Below are 22,414 nucleotides of genomic sequence, written 5' to 3'. Positions count from 1 at the left end.
GGAAGAAGGGAAAAGAGACAGGGTTGATAATATTGAGATCGAGAACAAAGGAAAGGAATAGAGTAAAATGACCGATAGAAGTTGGAAGAGAAAGGAAAGGGGAAATTTGAAAAAAGGGCGAAGCTGAAAATTGTCTTGCTAATGGCAACAGCAGTAATATTGTAGTATAGAGCAGGGGAGCGAGCACGCACACGCACGCACCTACAGTGTATGCATGTGCGCGCGCGCGCATGTGTGTGAGTGAGTGCATGCGTGTCTGCCTGAGTTTATATATATATATATATATATATATATATATATATATATATATATATATATATATATATATATATATATATATATATGTATATATATATATATATATATATATATATATATATATATATATATATATATGTGTGTGTGTGTGTGTGTGTGTGTGTGTGTGTGTGTGTGTGTGTGTGTGTGTGTGTGTGTGTGTGTGTGTGTGTGTGTGTGCGCGCGCGCGTGCGTGGGTGCATGCGTGTCTGTATGTGTATGTGTAAAGACAAACGGACAGACACGGTCGAGGTAAATGTTCTTTTCCACCATAACAAATAGGTTCTAAAACAACCATAAAAATGCATAAAAACACGATAGCATAACAAGCAGCATAAAGCCCTTCACCCGACAATTATTTTTTTTTAACTATGTAATATTCTTTCTACCTCCCTCCCTCACCTCCTCCCCCTCTCGCCGCTTCGTCCCTTCCCCTCTCTTCGTCTTTCTTTCCTCTCCCTCCTTCTCTGGTTTATCACTTTGTTTCCCTCTCTCTCCTCCTTTTTAGTTTTACCACCCTCTCGTCCTCTCTCCTTTCCCTCCTTTCCTCTAGCTTTCTATGGTCTATCACCATCTCCTCTTACCCTCCTTCCCTCTTCCCTCCTTCCCTCCCTTGTACCAATCGCTCTCTACCTCCCTCACTTCCTCCATTCCTCTTTCTTCCTTCCCTCCCTCCCTCCCTCATCGCTTCCTCCCTCCTTCTTCCCTCCCTCCTTCCTTCCTCCCCTTTCAACTTACCCCCCTCTCCCCTCTTTCTCTTTTCTTTTCTCTCCCTTTGCTCTTTTTTCCTCCCTCCCCCCCCTTTTTCAACTTACCGCCCTCTCCTCTTTCTCTTTTCTTTTCTCCCTTTGCTCTTCTTTCCTGCCTTCCCCCCTTTTTCAACTTACCGCTCTCTCCCCTCTTTCTCTTTTCTTTTCTCTCCCTTTGCTCTTCTTTCCTGCCTCCCCCCTTTTTTCAACTTACCGCCCTCTCCCCTCTTCCTCTTTTCTTTTCTCTCCCTTTGCTCTTCTTTCCTCCCTCCCCCTTTTAAACCTACCGCCTTCTCCCTCTTTCTCTTTTCTTTCTCTCCCTTTGCTCTTCTTTCCTCTCTTCACCCCCCTTTTTTCAACTTACCGCCCTCTCCCTCTTTCTCTTTTCTTTTCTCTCCCTTTGCTCTTCTTTCCTGCCTTCCTCCCCCCCCCTTTTTTCAACTTACCGCCCTCTCCCCTCTTTCTCTTTTCTTTTCTCTCCCTTTGCTCTTCTTTCCTTCCTCTGCCCGTGACTCGACGCCCCGCAAGGCTGAGGGAGAGTGCGTGTAAGGTCTTGTCTGATAACGGGACCTCGACATGGGATTTATATTTTCTCTCTCATTATTTTCTCTCCCATTCCTTTTGGTTATTGTTGTTTTCCTCTTTCTTGTTCTTTGTTTATTTGTTTATTCTTTAGAGTTATTTTTTTCTGTTTTTTTATTGTGTTATATACGCTTTTTTTGTTTGTTTTTTTGGTCTTCTTCTCTGCCATTTTCTTGATACATACGTGTTTTTGTGTATTTTTCTTCTTCTCTTCTATTTTCTTCTGTTTGTTTACTGTCTTATCTTCTGTTGTCTTTTTCCTGTCTGTCTCACATGGTTTGTCCATTTCTTTGTTTCTCTGTTTCTTTATCAGTTCATTTACCTGTCTGTCTATCTACTTATCTTCATTTCAATGTCACACGCATAAAAAATAATTAAAAATAGAACTCTTGATTAAATGGAATTCAATCATTTGTTAATTAATAATCGTTATTATTATTATTTTGTTATAGTGACCGTAATGTCCAAAAAAATATTGTAATTTGCTTGGCAATGATAATAACGATAATGACAATTTTCTTTTATTTCTTTTATTTTTTACATTATTTTTTTTATTATTTTTTTACTTCTAATTTGAGCAAATGGAATACTTTAATTTGCTTGGCAATTATATTCACGATAATGACATTTTTTTCTTATTTCTTTTATTTTTTACATAAATTTTTTAATTCTTTTTTACTTCTAATTTGAGCAAATGGAATACTTTGGAGAAAATGAGAGAAAATGAACAAATTCAACGGCCATGGAAGGTGAACAGCTGAAGAGAAAATGGATGTTCTGTACTTGTGAATGTTCTTTCGTTATTGCGTAACTGAGATTATGCGTGTTCGTGTTCGCCTTGGGTTTGTGTGTATTAATCTATATATGTCTGTTTGTTTGTTTGTTTGCGTGTCTGTCTGTTTGTTTGTTTTGTTTGTTTGCGTGTCTGTCTGTTTGTTTGTTTGTTTGTGTGTCTGTCTGTTTGTATTGTTTGTTTGTTTGTTTGCGTGTATGTTTGTTTGTTTGTGTATTTGTTTGTTTGTTTGTGTGTCTGTCTGTTTGTTTGTTTGTTTGTTTGTGCGTATACATTCTCCGTCCTCTCATCCACCGTCTCCATCTTATTCCCCATTCGTACCTCCCCCCTCCCTCCCACCCCTTTCCGGTCATTCTTTCGACTCTCATGTCACCCTTCCATCACCCGCCCCCTCTTCCCCCCCTCTTCCCCTCTCCTCTTGCTCCTTGACCTTTCCCTGTTTCCATTATCTCCCTTCCCCTTTTTTTCTTCACCCCTTCCCCTTCCTCCCGCCCCCTCTCCTATTACCTTCTCTTCCTCTCCTTTCTTTCCTCTCTCTCCCTTCACCTCTCCCTTCCTTGCTTCACCCTCTCCCCCTCCTCCTTTCCTTCCTCCCCCTCTCCCCTCTCCCTCCCTTTACCCCTCCCCCTCTCCCCTCTCTCCTTTCACCCTCTCCCCTCTCTCCCCTTCCCTCTACCCCCTCCCCTCCCTCCTTTCCCTTCCTCCCCGTCTCTCCTCTCCCTCCCTTTACTCCCTTCCCCTCTCCCCTCTCTCCCTTTCACCCCCTCCCCCCTCTCCCCTTCCCTCACCCCCTCCTCCCTCCCCCCTTCCCTCTCTCCCCTCTCCCCTTCTTCCCTTCCCTTTACCCCATCCCCTCTCCCCTTTCTCCTTTCACCCCCTCCCCTTCTCCCTTCATCCCCTCCCCTCTTTTCCCTCTCTCCTCCCCTCTCCCCTTCTGTCTACCCCCTCCCCCTCTCCCCTCTCTCCTTTCACCCCTCCCCCTCTCCCCTCTCCCTCCCTTTACCCCCTCCCTTCTTCCCTTCCCTTTACCCCTCCCCTCTCCTCCTCCTCTCCCCTCTCTCCCTTTACCCCCTCCCCTCCCCCCTCCTCCTCTCCCCTCTCTCCCTTCACCCCCTCCCCCTCTACCCCCTCCCCTCTACCCCCTCCTCCTCTCCCCTCTCTCCTTTCACCCCCTCCCCCTCTCCCCTCTCTCCTTTCACCCCCTCTCTCCCTCTCCCCTTCCGCCTCCCCCTCCCTCCCTTCATCCCCTCCCCTTCTTCCCCTCTCTCCCTTCACCCCCTCCTCCTCTCCGCTTCCCCCTCCCCCTTCCCTTCTCCTCCCCAAAGAGGTAAACTTTCACGCCTGCGCACGAGACCGTTGCAGGACAGAGTTGCAATTGACGTAACTCGGTGTCGCTGCCGTCGTTGCAATGGTCCTCTCCCCCCGCCCCCTCCCTCCTCTCCTTTCCCTCTTTCCTTCCTCTCTCTTCTTCCTCATTTACTTTACCTATCTTTACCTTTCGCTATCTCTCTTCTCACCCTTTCTCTCTCTTTCTTTCTTTCTTTTTTCTTTCTTTCTTTCTCTCTTTCTCTCTTTCTCTCTCTTTCTCTCTATCTATTTCTCTCTCTCTCTCTCTCTCTCTCTCTCTCTCTCTCTCTCTCTCTGTCTCTCTCTCTCTCTCTCTCTCTCTCTCTCTCTCTCTCTCTCTCTCTCTCTCTCTCCTTTTCATTTTGCCTACCCAGGTCTTTCCCTTTTTCTCCCCCTTTTCCCTCTCTCTATCCTTCCTCTTCTTCATTTATCCTACCCTTGTCTCTCCCTCTCTTCTCCCCCTCATTTCTCTCTCCTTCCTCCGTCCTTTTCAAGTCTCTCTCCCTCTCTTCTCTTTCTTCCCTTCCCCCTCTTCCTCTCTTCTTTTTTATCCTTCTCCCCTTTCTCTCTTCCTTACTCTCACCCCCCCCCCCCCTCCCTTCTCCTCCTCTTCTCCTTACTTCTCTCTTCCTCCATCTCCCCTTCTCCTCCCTCTTCTTCATTCATCAACTCTCTCTCATTCTCCCCAATCCCTCTATTTTATCTTCCTTCTTCTTCCTCTTCTTAATCTTTCTTTCCCACCTCCTCGAATTATTGCTGTTCCTTGTCCACCATCTTTTGTTTATCTTTACTGCCGTTTTATGATTTTTTCTTATGATTTGTTTATTATCGGTAATTATAGATAATAAAATTAGCGAGAATGTTTACAGTTTATAGTCTATATAAAAGATATAAATATATGTGTATATATATAATGATAAGGATATTGATATTGATAATGATTAATGTGATGGTGGTTATGATGATAATGATAATGATAATGATAATGATGATGATTATAATTATGATGATAATAATGAAATAGTAATGATGATGATGATGATAATAAGGATAATAATAGTAGTAATAGATAACGATAATATTAATAATAATGATGTTCATAACGATTATGGTGATGATGATGATAATGATAATGATGATGATGATTATAATTATGAGGATAAGGAAATAGTATCATGATGATGATGATGATGATGATAATGATATTAATAATGATGATAATAGATAATGATAATATTAATAATAATGACAAATAATGATGATATTAATTATAATAATAGTAGTAATAAATGCCCTAATTATTTACTCACGAAGAAAAATAGTTGAGCGACAGACGCCATGTCGCTGATATGACGTAACGCTTTCAATGACTGTGAAATTAACTCGAATTGCGCGCGCTCGTGACAGTTAAAAGCACCGTGTTTACGTTTTACTTTTTTTTCTTTGTTTGCTAAGAGTTGCGTACTAAAAAATTATTATGAGTTTTGAGTTTCATGATAATTATGATCTCTTTGTGCAATGATGAGAACGGGGAACAGGACTGGAAGTAAAAATGAAGGATTTGGTAATATCGTTAAGCAGGATTTGGCGCCATTTTTTAAATATTTGTTTGTTTTCTTATTTTATAGTATTATTGATCCATTCCGTATTGTTTACTACTTAAAGTACAATTGTTTGTTATGTTGTATCAGTATTTGCTTCATATATTTTTTTTATCATTATAATTTTCAAGATAACTAGTGTCTTTAATATGGTTTAAAGTTTATATGAAACTTAGTGTTGCCATTTTGTTACTGTCGTTGTCAACGGTGAAAGTAAAGTGAATGTTGTATTTTTTCCGTTATTTTGAAGATGAATTTTCGTCATCAAGAGTATTGATGTCCACTCTCTACTTCTACATCTGTTAAGAACAAAGTTTCTGCTTCATCGATTTCGCGTCTCTTCTTCTTCCTCTCCTTCTTCCCTTTCACCTTCTCTTGTCATTTTCTACTTGTTTTTTCTTCTCCTCCTCCTGTTATTGCTGCTGCTGCTCCTCCTATTCCTTCTCCTCCTCCTCCTCCTTCTTCCTCCTCCTCCTCCTCCTCCTCCCCCTCCTTCTCCTTCTCTTCCTTCTTTATCATCATCTTCTTTATCTTGCCTTCCGAGTCAAGGGAAAGCGGGCCAGCTAACGGTAGAACAAATAGTTAATTAACCGACCGTCAAAATCAGTGGTTCCTAACCTATAGCTCGCGGCCACCATAGCATCTCATGTTTAGTAGAAAAGTGTGAAATCTTTGGAATTATATATATATATATATATATATATATATATATATATATATATATGTGTGTGTGTGTGTGTGTGTGTGTGTGTGTGTGTGTGTGTGTGTGTGTGTGTGTGTGTGTGTGTGTGTGTTTGTGTGTGTTTTTTTTATTATTAGTTCGATTTTTCATTAATTTGAATTTGGATTTTGATGTTTCCATTTTGGTTTCGTATACTTTTCACCCGATTCTTTTTGTTAATAGTGTTAATTTTCGTTTTTTCCTATCTTCTTTTATTATCTCTATGTCTTCTTCTCGTCCTTCTTATCCTTTCTCTTCCTCTTTCTTTCTTCAAACCACATAGAAAAATATGAATAGATACAAAGAATAACGTAAATGTTCATATTCCATAGAGAAAACAATAACAAAAAACAATAGAAACGATTAATATCAACAAAATAGATAAATTATAATCTCGAATGATATATTTCGTTTGGCTCGATTTCACTAGTTCAAAATCAAAGCAAAAACAATATCTTACTCGCCCGATTTATGTGCAACGGTGGGCGACAGACGAACAATTTGCATACAAAACGATAATATAATATAATAATATAATAATAATATAATATAATAGTACTGGCAGAAACAAGCACTCAGACGAACTCACCTCAAACTCACTTTTTATTTTTATTTCCTTTTGTTATGGTGAGTGATTTATTTGGCAGGTTGGTGGCGAGTGAAGGCAGGTTGAAAGGCTGGTGGTTGGTAGATATTTGAGAGAGAGCAATGTTGCATTCGATCAGATATAAACATCCTTTGAAGTGTATTTCTGTTTCTTTCTTTCTCTCTCTCTCTATCTCTCTATATATCTATATTTATATCTCTATCTATCTCTCTATATATCTATCTCTCTCTTTCTTTTCTCTCGTCTCTCTCTCCCTCTCCTTTTTTCTTCTTTCTCTCCTTCTTCTCTTTCTACATTTCCTTCTCCTTCTCTTCCTCTCTCTACTTCCCTTTCGGTCCCATTCACAAACCAGACTCACAAAAACCTCGAGAGACGGAAGGACCAGGCAGTACAGATGAGGGTTATTCTTCCTGTGTTTTGTGTGCATTTTGTTATTGTTGGTCGTTGGTTTATGTGTGCTTTGTTTTTGTTTTTATTTATTATTATTATTTTTTTTGGGGGGTGAGAGTGTTTTCTTACCGTTGGTCGTTGGTTTATGTTTTTTTTTTGTTTTTTGTTTTTGTTTTTGGTGAAAGTCTGTTTTCTTACCGTTTTAGTTTTGTTTTTTTTTTTTTTTGGGGGGGGGGTGAAAGTCTGTTTTCTTACCATTGGTCGTTGGTTTATATATGTTTTTTCTCTTTGTTTTTTGGTGAAAGTCTGGTTTCTTACCGTTTTGGTTTATGTGTGTTTTAATTTTGTTTTTCTATTTTTTTGGGGTAAAAGACCGTTGGTCGTTGACTTATGTGTTTTCTTTGTTTTTTTTACCGTTGGTCAATGGTTTATGTGTATTTTTGTTTTTCTCGTTTTTTTGTGAAAGACCGTTGGTTTATGTTTGTTTTTGTTTGTCTTTTGGGTGCAAGTCTTTTCATTATGTTTTTTCTTTTGTTTTGTTGTTGTTGTTGTTGTTCGTGATGGTGTTATTGTTATTTCTCATTATCATTGTTTTTATTGGCAATGTTGAGAGGCTGGAAAATGGAGGAGAGAGGAGAAGGAGGGAGGAAAGGTGAAAGGAGGAAAGCGAGAACGAAGGAGGACTGGGAAGGAGAAGATGAAGGAGGAAGAACAGAAAGGGGGAAGAAGAGGAAAGGGGAAATTGAGAAAGAGGGGAAATAGGCAAAGAGAGAAGGAAACAAAAGATTGGTTGAATTCCAGCACGCGTGGGGGTTGGTTGTCTCTATCGCAGTCTATCGATTCTCTCTCTTTCTCTTTTTCCTTTTCCTTTTCCTTTTCCTTTCTCTCTCTCTCTCTCTCTCTCTCTCTCTCTCTCTCTCTCTCTCTCTTTCTTTCTTTCTTTCTTTCTTTCTTTCTTTCTTTGTTTCTCTCTCTCTCTCTCTCTCTCTCTCTCTCTCTCTCTCTCTCTCTCTCTCTCTCTCTCTCTCTCTCTCTCTCTCTCTCTCTCTCTCTTTCTCTATTACCGATTTTGTGCAATTTGAGGCTACTGATAGGCCGAGACACGCTTACATGCTATTCTGCCATTAAACTTTTCCCCGTGTGTCTTATCTTCCATTAATGATAAGAGATAAATGAAACTTTTTTTTTTCATCTTGTTCCTTCCACTCTTATCTTTGATTATCAAAGGGTCGCCCGTAATTGGATTTCATTTTTTTTCTCTGTTTTAGTCATATTTCCTTATTTTTCGTGGTGAAAATTGGCTGCCATATGCATTGTTTACCTTTGTCCGATTTTGCGTCCTCTCTCAAACGGCTCCGACTTCCTTTTCGTTAACTATGGTATTGTTTCACGATCGAACGAACGGCCTTTTGACTTACGGCTTACGTGTTTTCAGACCTTTTTGGTATTGTCTTGACTCCTGAAAAAGAAATCAGACGAGGGAAAGAAAGAGAGGAAGAGGGAGAGGAGCCAATAGCGGACATCGTAGCCATAGCCGTTATCCGGACAAGTACAGGGAATTTGTGTATGTGGGATAGATTGATAGGCAAACAGGTAGATAGATTTTAAAAATATATAGATTTGGTTTTAATTCCATATGTTACAATGGATATTCTTTGCTGTGACATGCTCTCTGTTTTATTTTGTTTCTAAGTCGCCGCTGTGTGCAAGGAATGGACGGGGTTACCATCCACTGACGAACACGCTAACCGCAGCACTACACACTACATAGATACATAAATATCTGTCTATATCTGCATTCTCTCTCGAAGAATAAGAAGAGAAAGAGTGAAGATAATAACCTCACCTCTCTTTAAAAAATCACCGTGAGAGTACCTTGAGAGCCAGAAGGGCAGGAGATCACGGGGGGTGGGGGTAGGGGGTGGGAGGGCACAGGGCTTCCGGAAACCCCCGCTTTGACCCCCCAGCCAGCACGATCGTGTGTGGTCGTCGAAGCTTGCTTAGTTATACATTTCATGTGCGATTTTTTTTTTTTTTTTTTGAGTTATTTTTCTTTTCTTTTCTTTTTCCTTTTGACATCATCTGCCTGCCTTTCTGTCTGTCTGCCTATCTGCCTCTCTCTCTCTCTCTCTCTCTCTCTCTCTCTCTCTCTCTCTCTCTCTCTCTATATATATATATATATATATATATATATATACACACATACATACATGCATACATATAAATATATGTCTGCATGTGTGTATGCGTGTGTGTGTGTGTTGTGTGTGTGTGTGTGTGTGTGTGTGTGGGTGTGTGTGTGTGTGTGTGTGTGTGTGTGTGTGTGTGTGTGTGTGTGTGTGTGTGAGTGAGTGAGTGTGTGTGTGTGTGTGTGTGTGTGTGTGTGTGTGTGTGTGTGTGTGTGTGTGTACACACACACACACATATATACAGATAAACACAAACCTGTTGGGGCCGACCCAACCATCCCCGTGTTGTTCGCAGTAGGCCAGCGTTGCCTCCGTGAAAGTAATGTTAGCTTGTTACGGTATCGGCGCGTCACAGTCGTTACGGCTGCGAGAGGCGCGTAGACATACATTGCGTCACCTTCAAGAAAGCTCTACACTCGCGAGAGACGGAAATTATAGAGCTGGAGATCTTGTTTTTCTTTCGCGTGTGTGATTTTGTGGGTTGCGTCGGACATGTTGGAAAAAATATTGAGTGTTTTTTCTTTCTTTCTTTCTTTCTTTCCTCCTTTCATTCTCTCTTTCTTTCTTTTTTTGGCTGCGTTACTTCGTGGTGGTTTATGTTATGAATTGTTGGTCTTACATGTTTTGGAAAGAATTAGAGAGAGAGGGAGAGAGAGAGGAGGGGGATAGAGAGAGAGACACACACACACACATAGAGGAGAGATAGTGAGTGAGTGTGTGAGTGTGTGAGAGGGAAAGGGAAAGGGAGGGAGAGAGAGAGGAGGGGGGATAGAGAGAAGAGGGGGAGACAAAGGAGGGGGGATAGAGAGAGAGAGAGAAGGGAGGGGGAAGAGAGAGAGAGAGAGAAGTGGGGATAGAGAGAGAGAAAGGGAGGGGGATAGAGAGAGAGAGAGAGAGAAGTGGGGGATAGAGAGGGAGAGAGGGAGTGAGGGAGAGAGAGAGAGAGAGGGGGGGGAGATATGGGGAGAGGGAGGGAGGGGGAGAGAGAGAGATAGAGGAGAGGAGAGATAGAGGGAGGAGGAGAAAGGAGGAAGAGAGAGATAGAGAGAGAGAGAGATAGAGGGAGAGAAGAGATAGAGAGAGAGAGAGAGAGAGAGAGAGAGAGAGAGAGAGAGAGAGAGAGAGAGAGAGAGAGAAGAGAGAGAGGAGGAGGAGGGAGAGAGGAGAGAGAGAGAGAGAGAGAGAGAGAGAGAGAGAGAGAGAGAGAGAGAGAGAGAGAGAGAGAGAGAGAGAGAGAGAGAGAGACAGACAGACAGACAGACAGACAGACAGACAGACAGACATACACAGACAGACAGACAGACAGAGACATAGGCAGGCAGGCAGAAAGCACGGAAACAAACTTGAATAATTAATAGATTAATTTCTCTGAACGAGTAGAAAACATTTTCCTCTTAATGGCTGGAAAAGGAAACAATCACACGATGGTTATTTGAACACTTTTTCTAGCGAGTGAAATGCCATGAATGAATCCCTCGCTTTTCTACATTGATTTTTATTTTTATTTTTTCCTCGAATTTGCTCAAGTACGAATCATATATTAATCATCTTTGACAATTTTCGCTCTATTTCTCGATCTACGGTTTGCTATACTGGGTCTTTGTGTTAAACGAGAGGTGGGGGGGGGGGGTGTGGTTGGCAGTTTTCGCTTGTCACGCGAAAAGTTTGAGGTAAAGTGACTAGTTATGATGGTCTTTTAATGCGTGGTTGGCGGGGAGGAGAGAGAGAGAGGGAGGGGAGGTGAAAGGGAAGGGGAGGATGGGGAGAAAGGGGGAGGAGGATGGGGAGAAAAGGGAAGGGGATGGGGAGAAAGGAAGGGAGGATGGGGAGAAGGGAGGAGAAAGGGAAGGGGAGGGAGAGAAAGGGAAGCGGAGGATGGGGAGAAAGGGAAAGGGAGGATGGGGAGAAAGGGGGAGGAGGATGGGGAGAAAGGGGGAGGAGGAGGAGAAGGGGAGGGAAGAAAGGAAAGTAGAGGAGGGAGGAAAAATGGATGGGAGGGGAAGAAGGAAAGTAGGAAAAGGGGAGAGGAGAGGAGGGTGGATAAGAAGGTGAGGGGAAAAAAGGGAAGGAGGGGAAGGAGAAGGAGATGTGGGGGAAGAAGGAAGGGAGGGGGAGGAGGGGAGGGGAAGACGAAGGTGAGAGAGGGAAAGGGAGGGAAGGGAGTGGTTAGGAGAAGAGGAGATGAGGAGGAGAAAAGGGAGGGGGAGAAGGGGAAGGGAGAGGTGGAGGAGAAAAGAAGGGGGGGAGAAAAGGAGAGGAGGGGGAGGTGATTGTGGGGCGTGTTGAGTATGCTATGAGGGGGTGGGTATTTTCTTCTTTTTCAGTATGGGTGTATGTTTGTGTGTGTGTTTGTACGTGTGTGTTTTTGAGGGTGCGTGCGTTTGTGCGGATCTGTGTTTGTGTGTATGTGCGTATGTGTGTATTTGTGTGTGTGTGTGTGTGTGTGTGTGTGTGTGTGTGTGTGTGTGTGTGAGGGTGAGAGAGAGAGAGAGAGAGAGAGAGAGAGAGAGAGAGAGAGAGAGAGAGAGAGAGAGAGAGAGAGAGAGAGAGAGAGAGAGAGAGAGAGAAAGAAAGAGAGAGAGAGAGGGAGAGAGAGTGTATGTGTGTGTACGTGAATATGCATATGCCTTTACATTACGTGTCAGTGCATGGGCGTGCATGTTCATAACCATCCGTCCTCAACGAAGCATCAGTTTTAACGAGTCTCCCAGGAGTCATCTCCGTTTTCGAAGGAAATTACTTCTTAATATTGCAAAACTTCGCTGTACAGACAGTTATATATATATATATATATATATATATATATAAAAAATCGGTGGCATACGCACACATACAGACACACACAAACACACAAACACACACACACACACACACACACATACAAACACACACACACACACACACACACACACACACACACACACACACACACACACACACACACACACACACATACGCACACACATACACACATACAAACAAACACACACACACACACACACACACACACACACACACACACACACACACACACACACACACACACACACACACACACACACACACACACACACACACGTGCACATGTACAAACATTCGCACACGCGCTTCAACACTTACAGTACTATTATTACAGCAGGCAAGCGAGCGAACACGACAGACTGACAGACGGGCCGGCAGACATACAGACTGACAAGCAAGCAGACAGACAGATATACTGACAGACAAACGGGCAGACAGACATACAGATAGACTGACAGACTAATAGCCAGGCAGACATACAGACACATACTGACAGGCGAGTAGGCAAACTTACAAACAGAGAAGCAGACAGACAGACATACTGGCAGACGGGTAGGCAGACATACAGACTGACAAGCAAACAGACAGACAGACATACAGATAGACAGACAAACTGGCAGGCAGACATACAGACACATACTGACAGGCGGGCAAGCAGACATACAGACTGACAGGCAAACAGACATACATACTGGCAGACAGACATACAGACTGACAAGGAAGCAGGCAGACATACAGACACATACTGACAGGCGGGCAGGCAGACTTACAGACTGACAATCAAGCAGACAGACAGACATACTGACAGACAGACAGACAAACGGGCAGGCAGACATACAGACACATACTGACAGGCGGGCAGGCAGACATACTGACTGACAGGCAAGCAGACAGACAGACAGACAAACGGTCAGGCATACATACAGACACACGTACTGGCAGGCGGGCAGGCAGACACAGACAGACAAGCAGACAGACAGACGGGCAGACACGCAGACTTTAAAACCATTCAGCTTCGTCGTAAAATCTCATTGCGCTGTCGCAGTGACGTCACTCGCAACAGGAGGAAATTTAGCAACACTTGCACGCTGCGTTTTCTCTCTTGCAACACTCGTTATTAGTCGATTTTTTTTTTCTTCTTTTTTCTCCTTCAATTCCTTTTCTTCGTCTTCTTTCTTCGACTTTTGTTAATCTGATTCTTCCTCTTTTCTTCTCTCTTCCTCCTTTTCTCATCCTTGTTCCTTTCCCCACCGTTTGCTCTTTTTCTTATCTTCCGTTTCTTTTTCCCTCCTTCTCACTTTCTTCCCTATCCTTGTTCTCCTCTTCCTTCTCCTCCCGCCTCTTATTCCACCTCTTCGCCCCCTTAGCCCTCTTCTTCTTCTTCCTTTCTTCTCTTTCTCTTCCACTTCCTTCCTTCTGTTCTTCTTCTTTCCTTCTCTTCCTCTTCCTTCCTTCTCTTTCTCTTCCTCTTCCTTCCTTTCTTCCCTTTACCTTACTTCTTCTCCACTTCCTTCTCTTTTTCCATTCATCTCTTCCTCTTTCTTTTCTTCCTTTCCTCTTCTCCATTCTCTTCGCACAATCTGTATGACATCTTCAAACCCAAAACCACTTTCTTCAGTAGCCAGTATTGTGTCTACCATTTTTTTTCTTTTTTTTGAAGGCGACTAAAACTCTCATAAGTTCGTCTTTTTTAAATGGATACTGACTCATGTTGGAGTTTTATTTAAGGACTCTAATAATTGTTAAAAAAAGGAAAAAAGAGAGAAGTAGAATATATTATATATATATATATATATATATATATATATATATATATATATATATAGAGAGAGAGAGAGAGAGAGAGAGAGAGAGAGACTCTAGACAAACAACAACAACAAACCTCGAAAACAAACTTTCACAAATTCGAAAAGTTTGAAATAAGCAATAAATGGCTCTCGACTTCTATTCAATTACGTCCAATTTTTGCCGTGACTGCCGCCTAAGCCTCTCGCGTTTGCTCGCATCTCAGTAGCACGATTATGTCATTTGGGGCAATGGCGAGCGTGTGCACTTCTGCAGTTTGGTTGAAGATTTTTTTTTTTTACGTAAAAGTTACGAAAAAGAAACTTGGAAAGATTGTTGGAAATGATGGCGGAAATGTGATTTTTTTTTTTTTTTTTTTTTTTTTTTTTTTTTTTTTTTTTAAGAATCGCATTTTTATGGAATGTGTATATTTCAGATTCATTCGTTCAAGTGATGATTTCATTGGAATGTTTCGAAGCAATAAATAGTTGATGAATTATGGCGTGAATGTATTTCAAAACTACTGACGAAACAGACACTAACACAAATACCATCTTGGTAAACATATTAGGCATAAAAAACAAAGACAAAGACACATTGAGTCACGTAACTCCAAAACCCACTCTCCCACAAACCACATTTGACCTCAGCGACCTAACCTTCCCTGCCGTGACCTCCTGCAGGTGGTGAAAGAGCTGCTGCGAGATGGCGCCGACGTCCACCAGAGATGCCGCTGGACGCACATGACCGCCCTGCACTACGCCGCCTACTTCGACGTGGCGCCCGTGCTCGACCTGTTGCTCAGGGACCCTAAGGGTAATTTTTTCCCTTTTCTTTTCTGTTGTCTATATACTTTGATCATTTATTTATACACTCTGTTGATTTATTTATACTTATTTATTTTTAATTGAGGCGAATATTTCTGTATGGATTTTAATGAAGTCTAAATTTCTCACAGAAAATGTCTTTTACCGGCGTGGAAAATCCAGTTTCTCCAAAGATTCCGAGACACTCATGTATTTTTTAAATGTTTCACCATCTCCCTCTGTATAAAAAATATGCGTTTGTACACGTAGTGATCTTTACCTTACTCCCCAGGCGTATGTATCAACGACGCCTGCCTGGAGTACTCCGGCGGGACTCCCCTGCACATCGCCGCCGCCAACTTGAGTCTGAGTGCCACCCGGGTCCTCCTCCAGCACGGCGCCCTCCCGACTCTCACCGATACCCAGGGACGCACGCCCTTCCGTAAGTTTTTTTTTTTTTTTTATAAGGGATGGGGGGAATCTGTTATTGATGTTGCGTTGTCTCGTTGTGGGGATCTTGAATAATGAAATAGATTATGGGTCTTTCGTTCTCTCTCTCTCTCTCTCTTTCTCTCTCTCTCTCTCTCTCTCTCTCTCTCTCTCTCTCCTCTCTCTCCTCTCTTTCCCCTCTCTCCTCTCTCTTCCCTCTCTCCTTTCTCTCCCCTCTCCCCTCTCTCTCCCCTCTCTCCTCTCTCTCCCCTCTCTCCTCTCTCTCCCCTCTCTCCCTTCTCTCCCCTCCCTCTCTCCCTACCACGCTCATTCCGTCCTCTTCCTATCCTTCCTTTCCACCCTTCCACTTTCCCTCCTCACTACCTCCCCCTTCCTCGATATAACTAATCCCCCTCCCCCTCCCACAGAATGCATCCCCACCCCCGACCAATACGAACTGGTCCCCGATGTCCAAGATGTGATTGGGCGCCTCCGTGCTCTACTCTCCCCTACCGGCACCCACGCCCACACCTCCGCCCATGCCCACAGCTACGCCCACACCAACAGCCAAGGGTCTTCAGGAAGGGCTGTGCTCAAGGCCATGGGATTGAAGCTCGGAGATCGGGTTCTGGTGAGCGGCGTCAAGACCGGGACGCTGAGGTAAACAAAGGCGGTGGATTCACAGGGACTGGGTTCCTCCTGTTCTCTTGAAATGTGTGGCTTTGTCTGTGAAAGAAATTAATGAATTATCATTATTTTATATATGATTATTATTATTATTATTTTTTGCGTTTTGTTATTTTTGAAGATTTTGTTTTTGGGAAGCTGACGACTGGTTTAAGATGCTTTGATTTTTTCAGAGGTTTTCCTTTTGCTGAATTGTTAGTGTTTTCAAAGACTAAGGGCACAAAAATATTTTTAAAACAAACGGATATATTTGAGAATGTTTAAAGATATTATAAGTTAATGAAGAAGCTTAAGAATATACAGAAATGCACTTTTAAAAATAAAACAATAAAGGAAGTGTCACAAGTTGCCTTCAAAGTGGATACAATCAAGACTGAATAACAGGACTTGATTTTCTTTTTCATTAAGCTCTTCCTTCTTGCTATAGGTTCGTTGGCGCTACAGAGTTCTCGACGGGTCTGTGGGCGGGAGTCGAGCTGGAGACTCAGTCCGGCCGCCACAATGGCACTGTCAAGGGCGTCATGTACTTCCGGTGCGCCAACAATTATGGTAAGATTTTCTTTACGCTTTGGGATTCCATGTTCTCTTCCTATCATAATTTTGTGAAAAAAGAAAGTATAAACACTGAATAAACACTGCCTTTACATATCCCGCCCCAAAACTTTACCTCCCGCCCCCTCCTCCTCCCGCAGGAGTTTTCGTGCCAGTGAACCGCCTGACGAAGATCCCCAACGTGAGCGGCGGCGGACGCCAGGGCCGCTCCACCTCCGTCGCCCACCGCCAGCAGCGCTCCCCGAGGGCGGGCGCAGGGGCGCACCCCAGCCGCCGCTCCGCCTCGCTGCCGCCCGGACGCGTCAACCACGGCCGCGTCGACGTGTCCAGGGTGGCCTCGCGGGTCGCTCAAGGTGCGCTTCCTCACTGGTTGTTGAGGTCCTTTTTCGTCCTTTCATAAGGATTGCTAAATTCCTCTTGGATTAAACGCATTATCGGATCCCTCAAGGTGAACTATGGTAAACCATAATCATGATATTATGAGTGCCTCCTTTGTTATCCACCTGAGGAGGATCAAGTTCTTTTAATCCGAAGCGTTGTGTGGTGGATGAAGCCTGGTTTTTCCTTCCAACTTGACATTGCAATTCCTAACGCCACGCCCCCCCTCTCCCCCCCAGACATCCGCAACACCACCCGCAAGATCGTAGTGGGCGACCGCGTGTACGTGGACATGGGCGTGGGAAGCGGCTCGTCCCAGCGCGCGGTGACGGGCGTGGTGAGGTACACGGGCGCGGTGCACTTCGCCTCTGGATTCTGGGTGGGCGTGGAGCTCGACATAGCAAGGGGCACCAACGACGGCTCGGTCAACGGCACGCGGTACTTTGCCTGCAGGAACCAGCACGGGATCTTCGCCGCGCCCTCCAGGGTCATCAAGTAAGTCCCCGCGGTGCGCCGGGTGTGGGCGTGGAGGCGGCAACAAAGCGGAATAAAAAGAGGCAACAGCGGAATGGAAATAAAAAACTTTAGTGTGGGTGTGTTAAAAAGAATGAAAGCCATTATGGTGTGGATGAGACTAAAGTGTGGCTGCAATAAATATATATATATATATTTATAATAATTAAGGACACTATTAAAACAAATTAAAACAAATAGGGATATAAACTGTTTTGGGCTTGGAATCGATGTTCAAACTAATCACTATTAGTTATAAACCACGGTGTAGCACTCGTCGGGTAACGTAGTAGAGGCTTTAGCAGTAGTTTGTGTAAAATCAAATTGCACCCCATCATTAAACACGCAGCCGTCTATTAGCTAACAAACAACTAATAACCTTTAAGAGTCATGTAAACTTTCCATAGATCTTAGCAGCTTCATAACTCGTAGAAATGAAGACTAACACTTCCTCTCCTTTTCCCTCTCCTCTTCCCTTCCTTCCCTCCCTCCTTCCCCCCGCCCTCGCCGCCCCCGCAGGATCAGCAGCGACCCGGACGCGGAGGACGTGGGCGCCGACATGCGTCACAGCCGCTTCTCCCTCAGCTCCACCCACGGCTCCACCCACGCCATCAACACCTCCTGCAGCGGCTCCCTCAGCCTCGGATACTGCCCGCCGCCGCCCTCCTTCGCCGGCACAGGACCCATCAGCCTAGGGACGAGCATGGGGAGCTCCTCCTCCGGCGCCGTCCTGGGCACGAGCGTGGACGACCCCTTCGACGAGTGCGCGCACGTGCCTCCCGCCAGCCACCTCCTGGACGACCAGGCGCAGGGGGCCCTCGCCAGGACGCACTCGCTCAAGACGGCCATCTACCCCAGCACCACCATGACCAGCCTCAACAGGTCCTTCTCCGCGCGGTGAGTCCTCGGCTTCCCTCGGCTTCTCCGTCCCCCTCCCCCCTCCTTTGCCCTTGGCCTTTGCCCTTTCTCCTTCTCGAGTTTTTCTTTAGTTTTGTACGATTCTTAACCTGCTTCCTAACGAAACCAAGCTTCTGTCTCTCTCGCTTCGGGATTGCATGTAATCATTAAAAAAAAAGTAACTGGGGGATATGAAAATACGAGCGCCCGCGCGCACCCATGCACGCACGCACACACACACACACACACACACACACACACACACACACACACACACACAAACACACACATACACACACACACACACACACACACACACACATACACACACACACACACACACACACACACACACACACACACACACACACACACACACACACACACACACACACACACACACACACACACACACACAACAACAACAACAACAACAACAACAAGACAAACCAACCAACCTACGCACATATCAACTCTCCCAACCTTCGCCACCCACCAATCCAACCCCCCCCCTTCCCACCAACCTTCCCAATCTTATCTCCCCCTCTCCCCCCTCGCAGCTACGTGTCGTCCCGGCAGCGGCAGGAGGAGATCGAGCGCGCGGCGGAGGAGCGGAAGAAGGAGCAGACGTGGTGCGACCCCCCGGTTCTCCCCGGACCCAAGAACCCCAAGAAGAAGACCGAGGACCAGCACTGGCTCGAGGTCGGACACAACGTCTTCTACAAGAACGAAGTCGGTGAGTTGCTGTTGTTGTTTTCGGGCGTGGGAGAGCAGAGGGAGGGCGGAAGGGAATAGGGGAATGGGAGGAGGGAAGGAGAAGGGGAAGGGGAGGAGGGCGGGAGGGGAAGGGGAGGAGGGCGGGAGGGGAAGGGGAAGGGGAGGAGGGAAGAGGGGAAGGGGAAGGGGAGGGGGAGAGGAGAGAGGAGGGGAGAAGGGGAAGGGGAAGGGTAGGAAGGAAGAGTGGAGGGGGGAGGGGGAAGGGGAAGAAGAGGGATGAGGGAGGGTGACTAAAAGGAGAGCGGGAGGTGAGGGGAAAAGGAATGGGAGACGAACAGGGAAGTGATGGAGGTGTGGTAAGGAAAGGAAGAGGAGATGGAAGGGGAAGGGATAGAGAGATGAGGGGAAGTGAGGAACGGAAGGAGGATAAAGGGAAAAGAGAACATAGCAATCAATTTCCTCGTATTAGATTTTATTATCAGAAAATTATTTTGAACATCATTCAAAGTAGATTTAACTCTTCCGTTCTTCCATTTGCCTTCGTCATTCTCCCTTTCTTTTGTCTCCTTTACCCGTGTTTCCCTTTTCTTCCTTGGGCTTAGAAAAGAAATTCCAAATCCCCCCCTCTCTCTCTCTGTCTGTGTCTGTCTGTCTCTCTCTCTCTCTCGCTCTCGCTCTCTCTCTCTCTCTCTCTCTCTCTCTCTCTCTCTCTCTCTCTCTCTCTCTCTCTCTCTCTCTCTCTCTCTCTCTCTCTCTCTCTTTCTCTCAATCTCTCTTTGTCTCTCTCTTTGCTCCTTCCTTCTTTCCATACCTCCTTCTCAACCAATTATCTCCCACCACCCTCCTTCTTCCCCTTTATTCCACTCTTCCTAACTCCCTTATTTTCCAGGCGTGATCAAGTACATCGGGCGCGTGGACTTCGAGGCGGGCATGTGGCTGGGCGTGGAGCTGCGGGCGGCGAAGGGGCGGCACGACGGCATGGTCCGTGGGCGCCGCTACTTCACCTGCCGCCCACGCCACGGCATCATGGTCCGCCCCAGCAAGGTGTACGTGAGGGGGATCAACGGAGCCAAACTCGTGAAGCCCGAGGAGGAGCTCGAGGAGTAGAGGAGCAGCTCGTGAAGCCCGAGGAGGAGCTCGAGGAGTAGAGGAGCAGCTCGTGAAGCCCGAGGAGGAGCTCGAGGAGTAGAGGAGAGGGTCCCGCTCGGGAACTGTTCGGAAGAGTCGATGGAATTTAGGAGGATTAGACTTCTGTGTCTTTTCGTGTCGCTCGTGATGGCCTTTCGGTTCTAGTATATGTATATATATATATATATATATATATATATATATATATATATATATATGTATGTATGTATGTATGTATGTATGTATATGGAGAGAGAGAGAGAGAGAAAAGGGGGTGGGGGAGTTTGGTATCCTTCAAACAAAATATAATTCTTGTCGTTTTAGTCGTTTTTGTTGTCGTTATTATACCTTCTTGGAGAGTTTGAGGATGCGGTGACGGTTGACAGAGAGGGGGAGACACAAGTTCATGTAAATAGTTCATAGGTTTTAGGGTAATATATTTTTAATCTATGTTTCTACTCTGTTCCTTGTTTTTTTGTAATCGAGGCCAAAGTTTATATATTTTCTTTTCGTATTTCATCTTTTTTATTCGTCTTTTTTTTCCTTTGGCTTTTCTTACGCAGATGCGCTCTGTACGAAACTGACCCAAAACGAAGACAACCGCATGGCTATAAAATCTTTTTTCTCTGTAGGCCTATTCAAATGCACTTGTTTTTCATCAATACTTTGTTTCTGCCTCGCTTCTTTGACGTGAACATGTATATTATTTGAAGCAAAAGACTATGCACCATCTAGGATTAAGTTGTAGGTAAGATGCTTTAATTAGTCATAAAGGTGATGGCTGAAGTGTTCGATGCGCCGTAGAAAACGCGAAAGAGTTGAAGCTCAACTTGTTTTTAATTCTGTTTTGTTTCTTTATTTCTGTAATGTGGTCTTCCTGTTTCAAGGACCTTCTGGAATCTGGGTAAACACACAGTACTTGTTTAAACCGATAAAACCTTAATTCTTTCTTAATATGAATTTTCTTAATCTTATGATCTGGCGGTGAATTGGAACGCAGGTAGTTTCAAATCGGAAAAATATGCATTTTTTTCTAATTGGCCAGTGAAAATGCACAATGACAAGTCACGATAAAATATAAATTCATTTGCTAACAAAAAACAAACAAACATTTACTGTCTCTATCTGTTAAAACATATTTTTCTCAGTGTTTCTCTACGTTTTTGTTACGATTTTTTTCTACGATAGTAATATATATGGACATTTATATATTGTAAATATCTACGTACAAGTGTTAAAAGAAGTTTCATTACGCAAGCTTTGTTATAACCAATTATTATGTTTAACACACTGGCTTCTCTAGTGGCCCAGAGATCATGCTATGTGTGGCCATGTATATATGGATTATTATGTTACAGACTTCAATAAAGAGTACCATAAACTACTGTTGATTTTATATCCGAGTTCTGTGGTCTTTATCTATATATAACGATGTAATGACAATTAAGTGATAATGAAAATAAAACTGATTACCTCTAACATGATAATATTTGTGTACAATTTAGTATATGATCACATTATCCTAAATCTTGATCAATTTCAAATTCAAATTAAACTTGAGGAAGGCTGCTTTAACCGGAGATGGATGGCACAACTGATTATCGCATAGATTAGTACTGGAAAAAAACTGATGATATCACACACACATTTGGACTTCAAAAAGGCTTTTGATAGTGTCTCATAGAAGACTACTGTGGAAATTAGAGCACCTAGGTGGAGTGTAAGGCAAACTACTCGACTTTCTTCATGAAACACAGATGAGCACAGTAATTAGAGGGAAGTATTCTACATGGCGACGAGTAGCCAGCGGAGTGCCTCAAGGATCGGTGTTGGCGCCGATTATGTTTACTAATTTCATTAATGATTTAGGTCGAACATGAGCCCAGGTAGTTAGCTAAATATGTTTGCAGATGACGCGAAGATACAAAAAAAAGATAACATACACTCCTCATGCCAATGCCTCCAAAGTGACATCGAGGACTTATTCATGTGTTGTAAATGGAAAATTCAGTACCAATAAATCCCACGTTGTCAGGTACGGAGAAAGAAATCGCCCACTATTCCAATATAAATTAGGAGACGCAATATTAAACACAGCTGACAGAGAAAAAGATCTTGAAGTAATCATCATCTGAAACCTAAACCCAAATAATAATATAAATGAAAAGGTCCACAAAATGCTAGGACTGACTGCCAAAATGAGGGCATTTGTGTATGTGGATGAAGATATGGTAAAGAAGATCATTATAACAATCATAAGACCAAGTCTTGAGTACGGTGCAGTGGTATGAAGTCCACACTTAATAAAGGATATTGACAAACTGGAAAGAGTTCAGAGAGCGGCCACAAGCTGAGCACCTACTCTAAGAGATCTGAGTTACGAAGATAGACTAAAGAAATTAGGACTTACTACCTTGGCAGAAAGAAGGAAAAGGGGGACATGA

At 43.9% G+C, this 22,414-nt stretch overlaps 1 protein-coding gene across 2 annotated transcripts in view; it reads left to right on the top strand.

The window, feature by feature from the left end:
• Positions 1–21,352, top strand: part of LOC113800217 (CAP-Gly domain-containing linker protein 3) — a 93,984-nt gene extending 72,632 nt beyond the window's left edge. Inside the window, exons 6-14 of one of the 2 annotated variants that reach the window (XM_070135411.1) lie at positions 14,547–14,679; positions 14,962–15,111; positions 15,527–15,758; positions 16,213–16,334; positions 16,478–16,690; positions 16,955–17,210; positions 18,686–18,861; positions 19,732–19,986; positions 20,029–21,352. In XM_070135411.1, the coding sequence (XP_069991512.1) occupies positions 14,547–14,679; positions 14,962–15,111; positions 15,527–15,758; positions 16,213–16,334; positions 16,478–16,690; positions 16,955–17,210; positions 18,686–18,861; positions 19,732–19,949 (1,500 nt within the window). In that variant the 3' untranslated portion in view covers positions 19,950–19,986; positions 20,029–21,352. Of the gene's footprint in view, positions 1–14,546; positions 14,680–14,961; positions 15,112–15,526; positions 15,759–16,212; positions 16,335–16,477; positions 16,691–16,954; positions 17,211–17,747; positions 18,126–18,685; positions 18,862–19,731 lie in introns of both variants that reach the window. The other variant, XM_070135410.1, reaches the window with a different exon arrangement.
• The last annotated feature ends 1,062 nt before the right edge of the window (positions 21,353–22,414 follow it).

This window comes from Penaeus vannamei, chromosome 20 (genome assembly GCF_042767895.1).
Source record: "Penaeus vannamei isolate JL-2024 chromosome 20, ASM4276789v1, whole genome shotgun sequence".
NCBI lineage: Eukaryota > Metazoa > Arthropoda > Malacostraca > Decapoda > Penaeidae > Penaeus > Penaeus vannamei.
The sequence above is the reverse complement of the archived record's forward strand: the minus strand, read 5'-3'. Positions and strand labels throughout refer to the sequence as shown.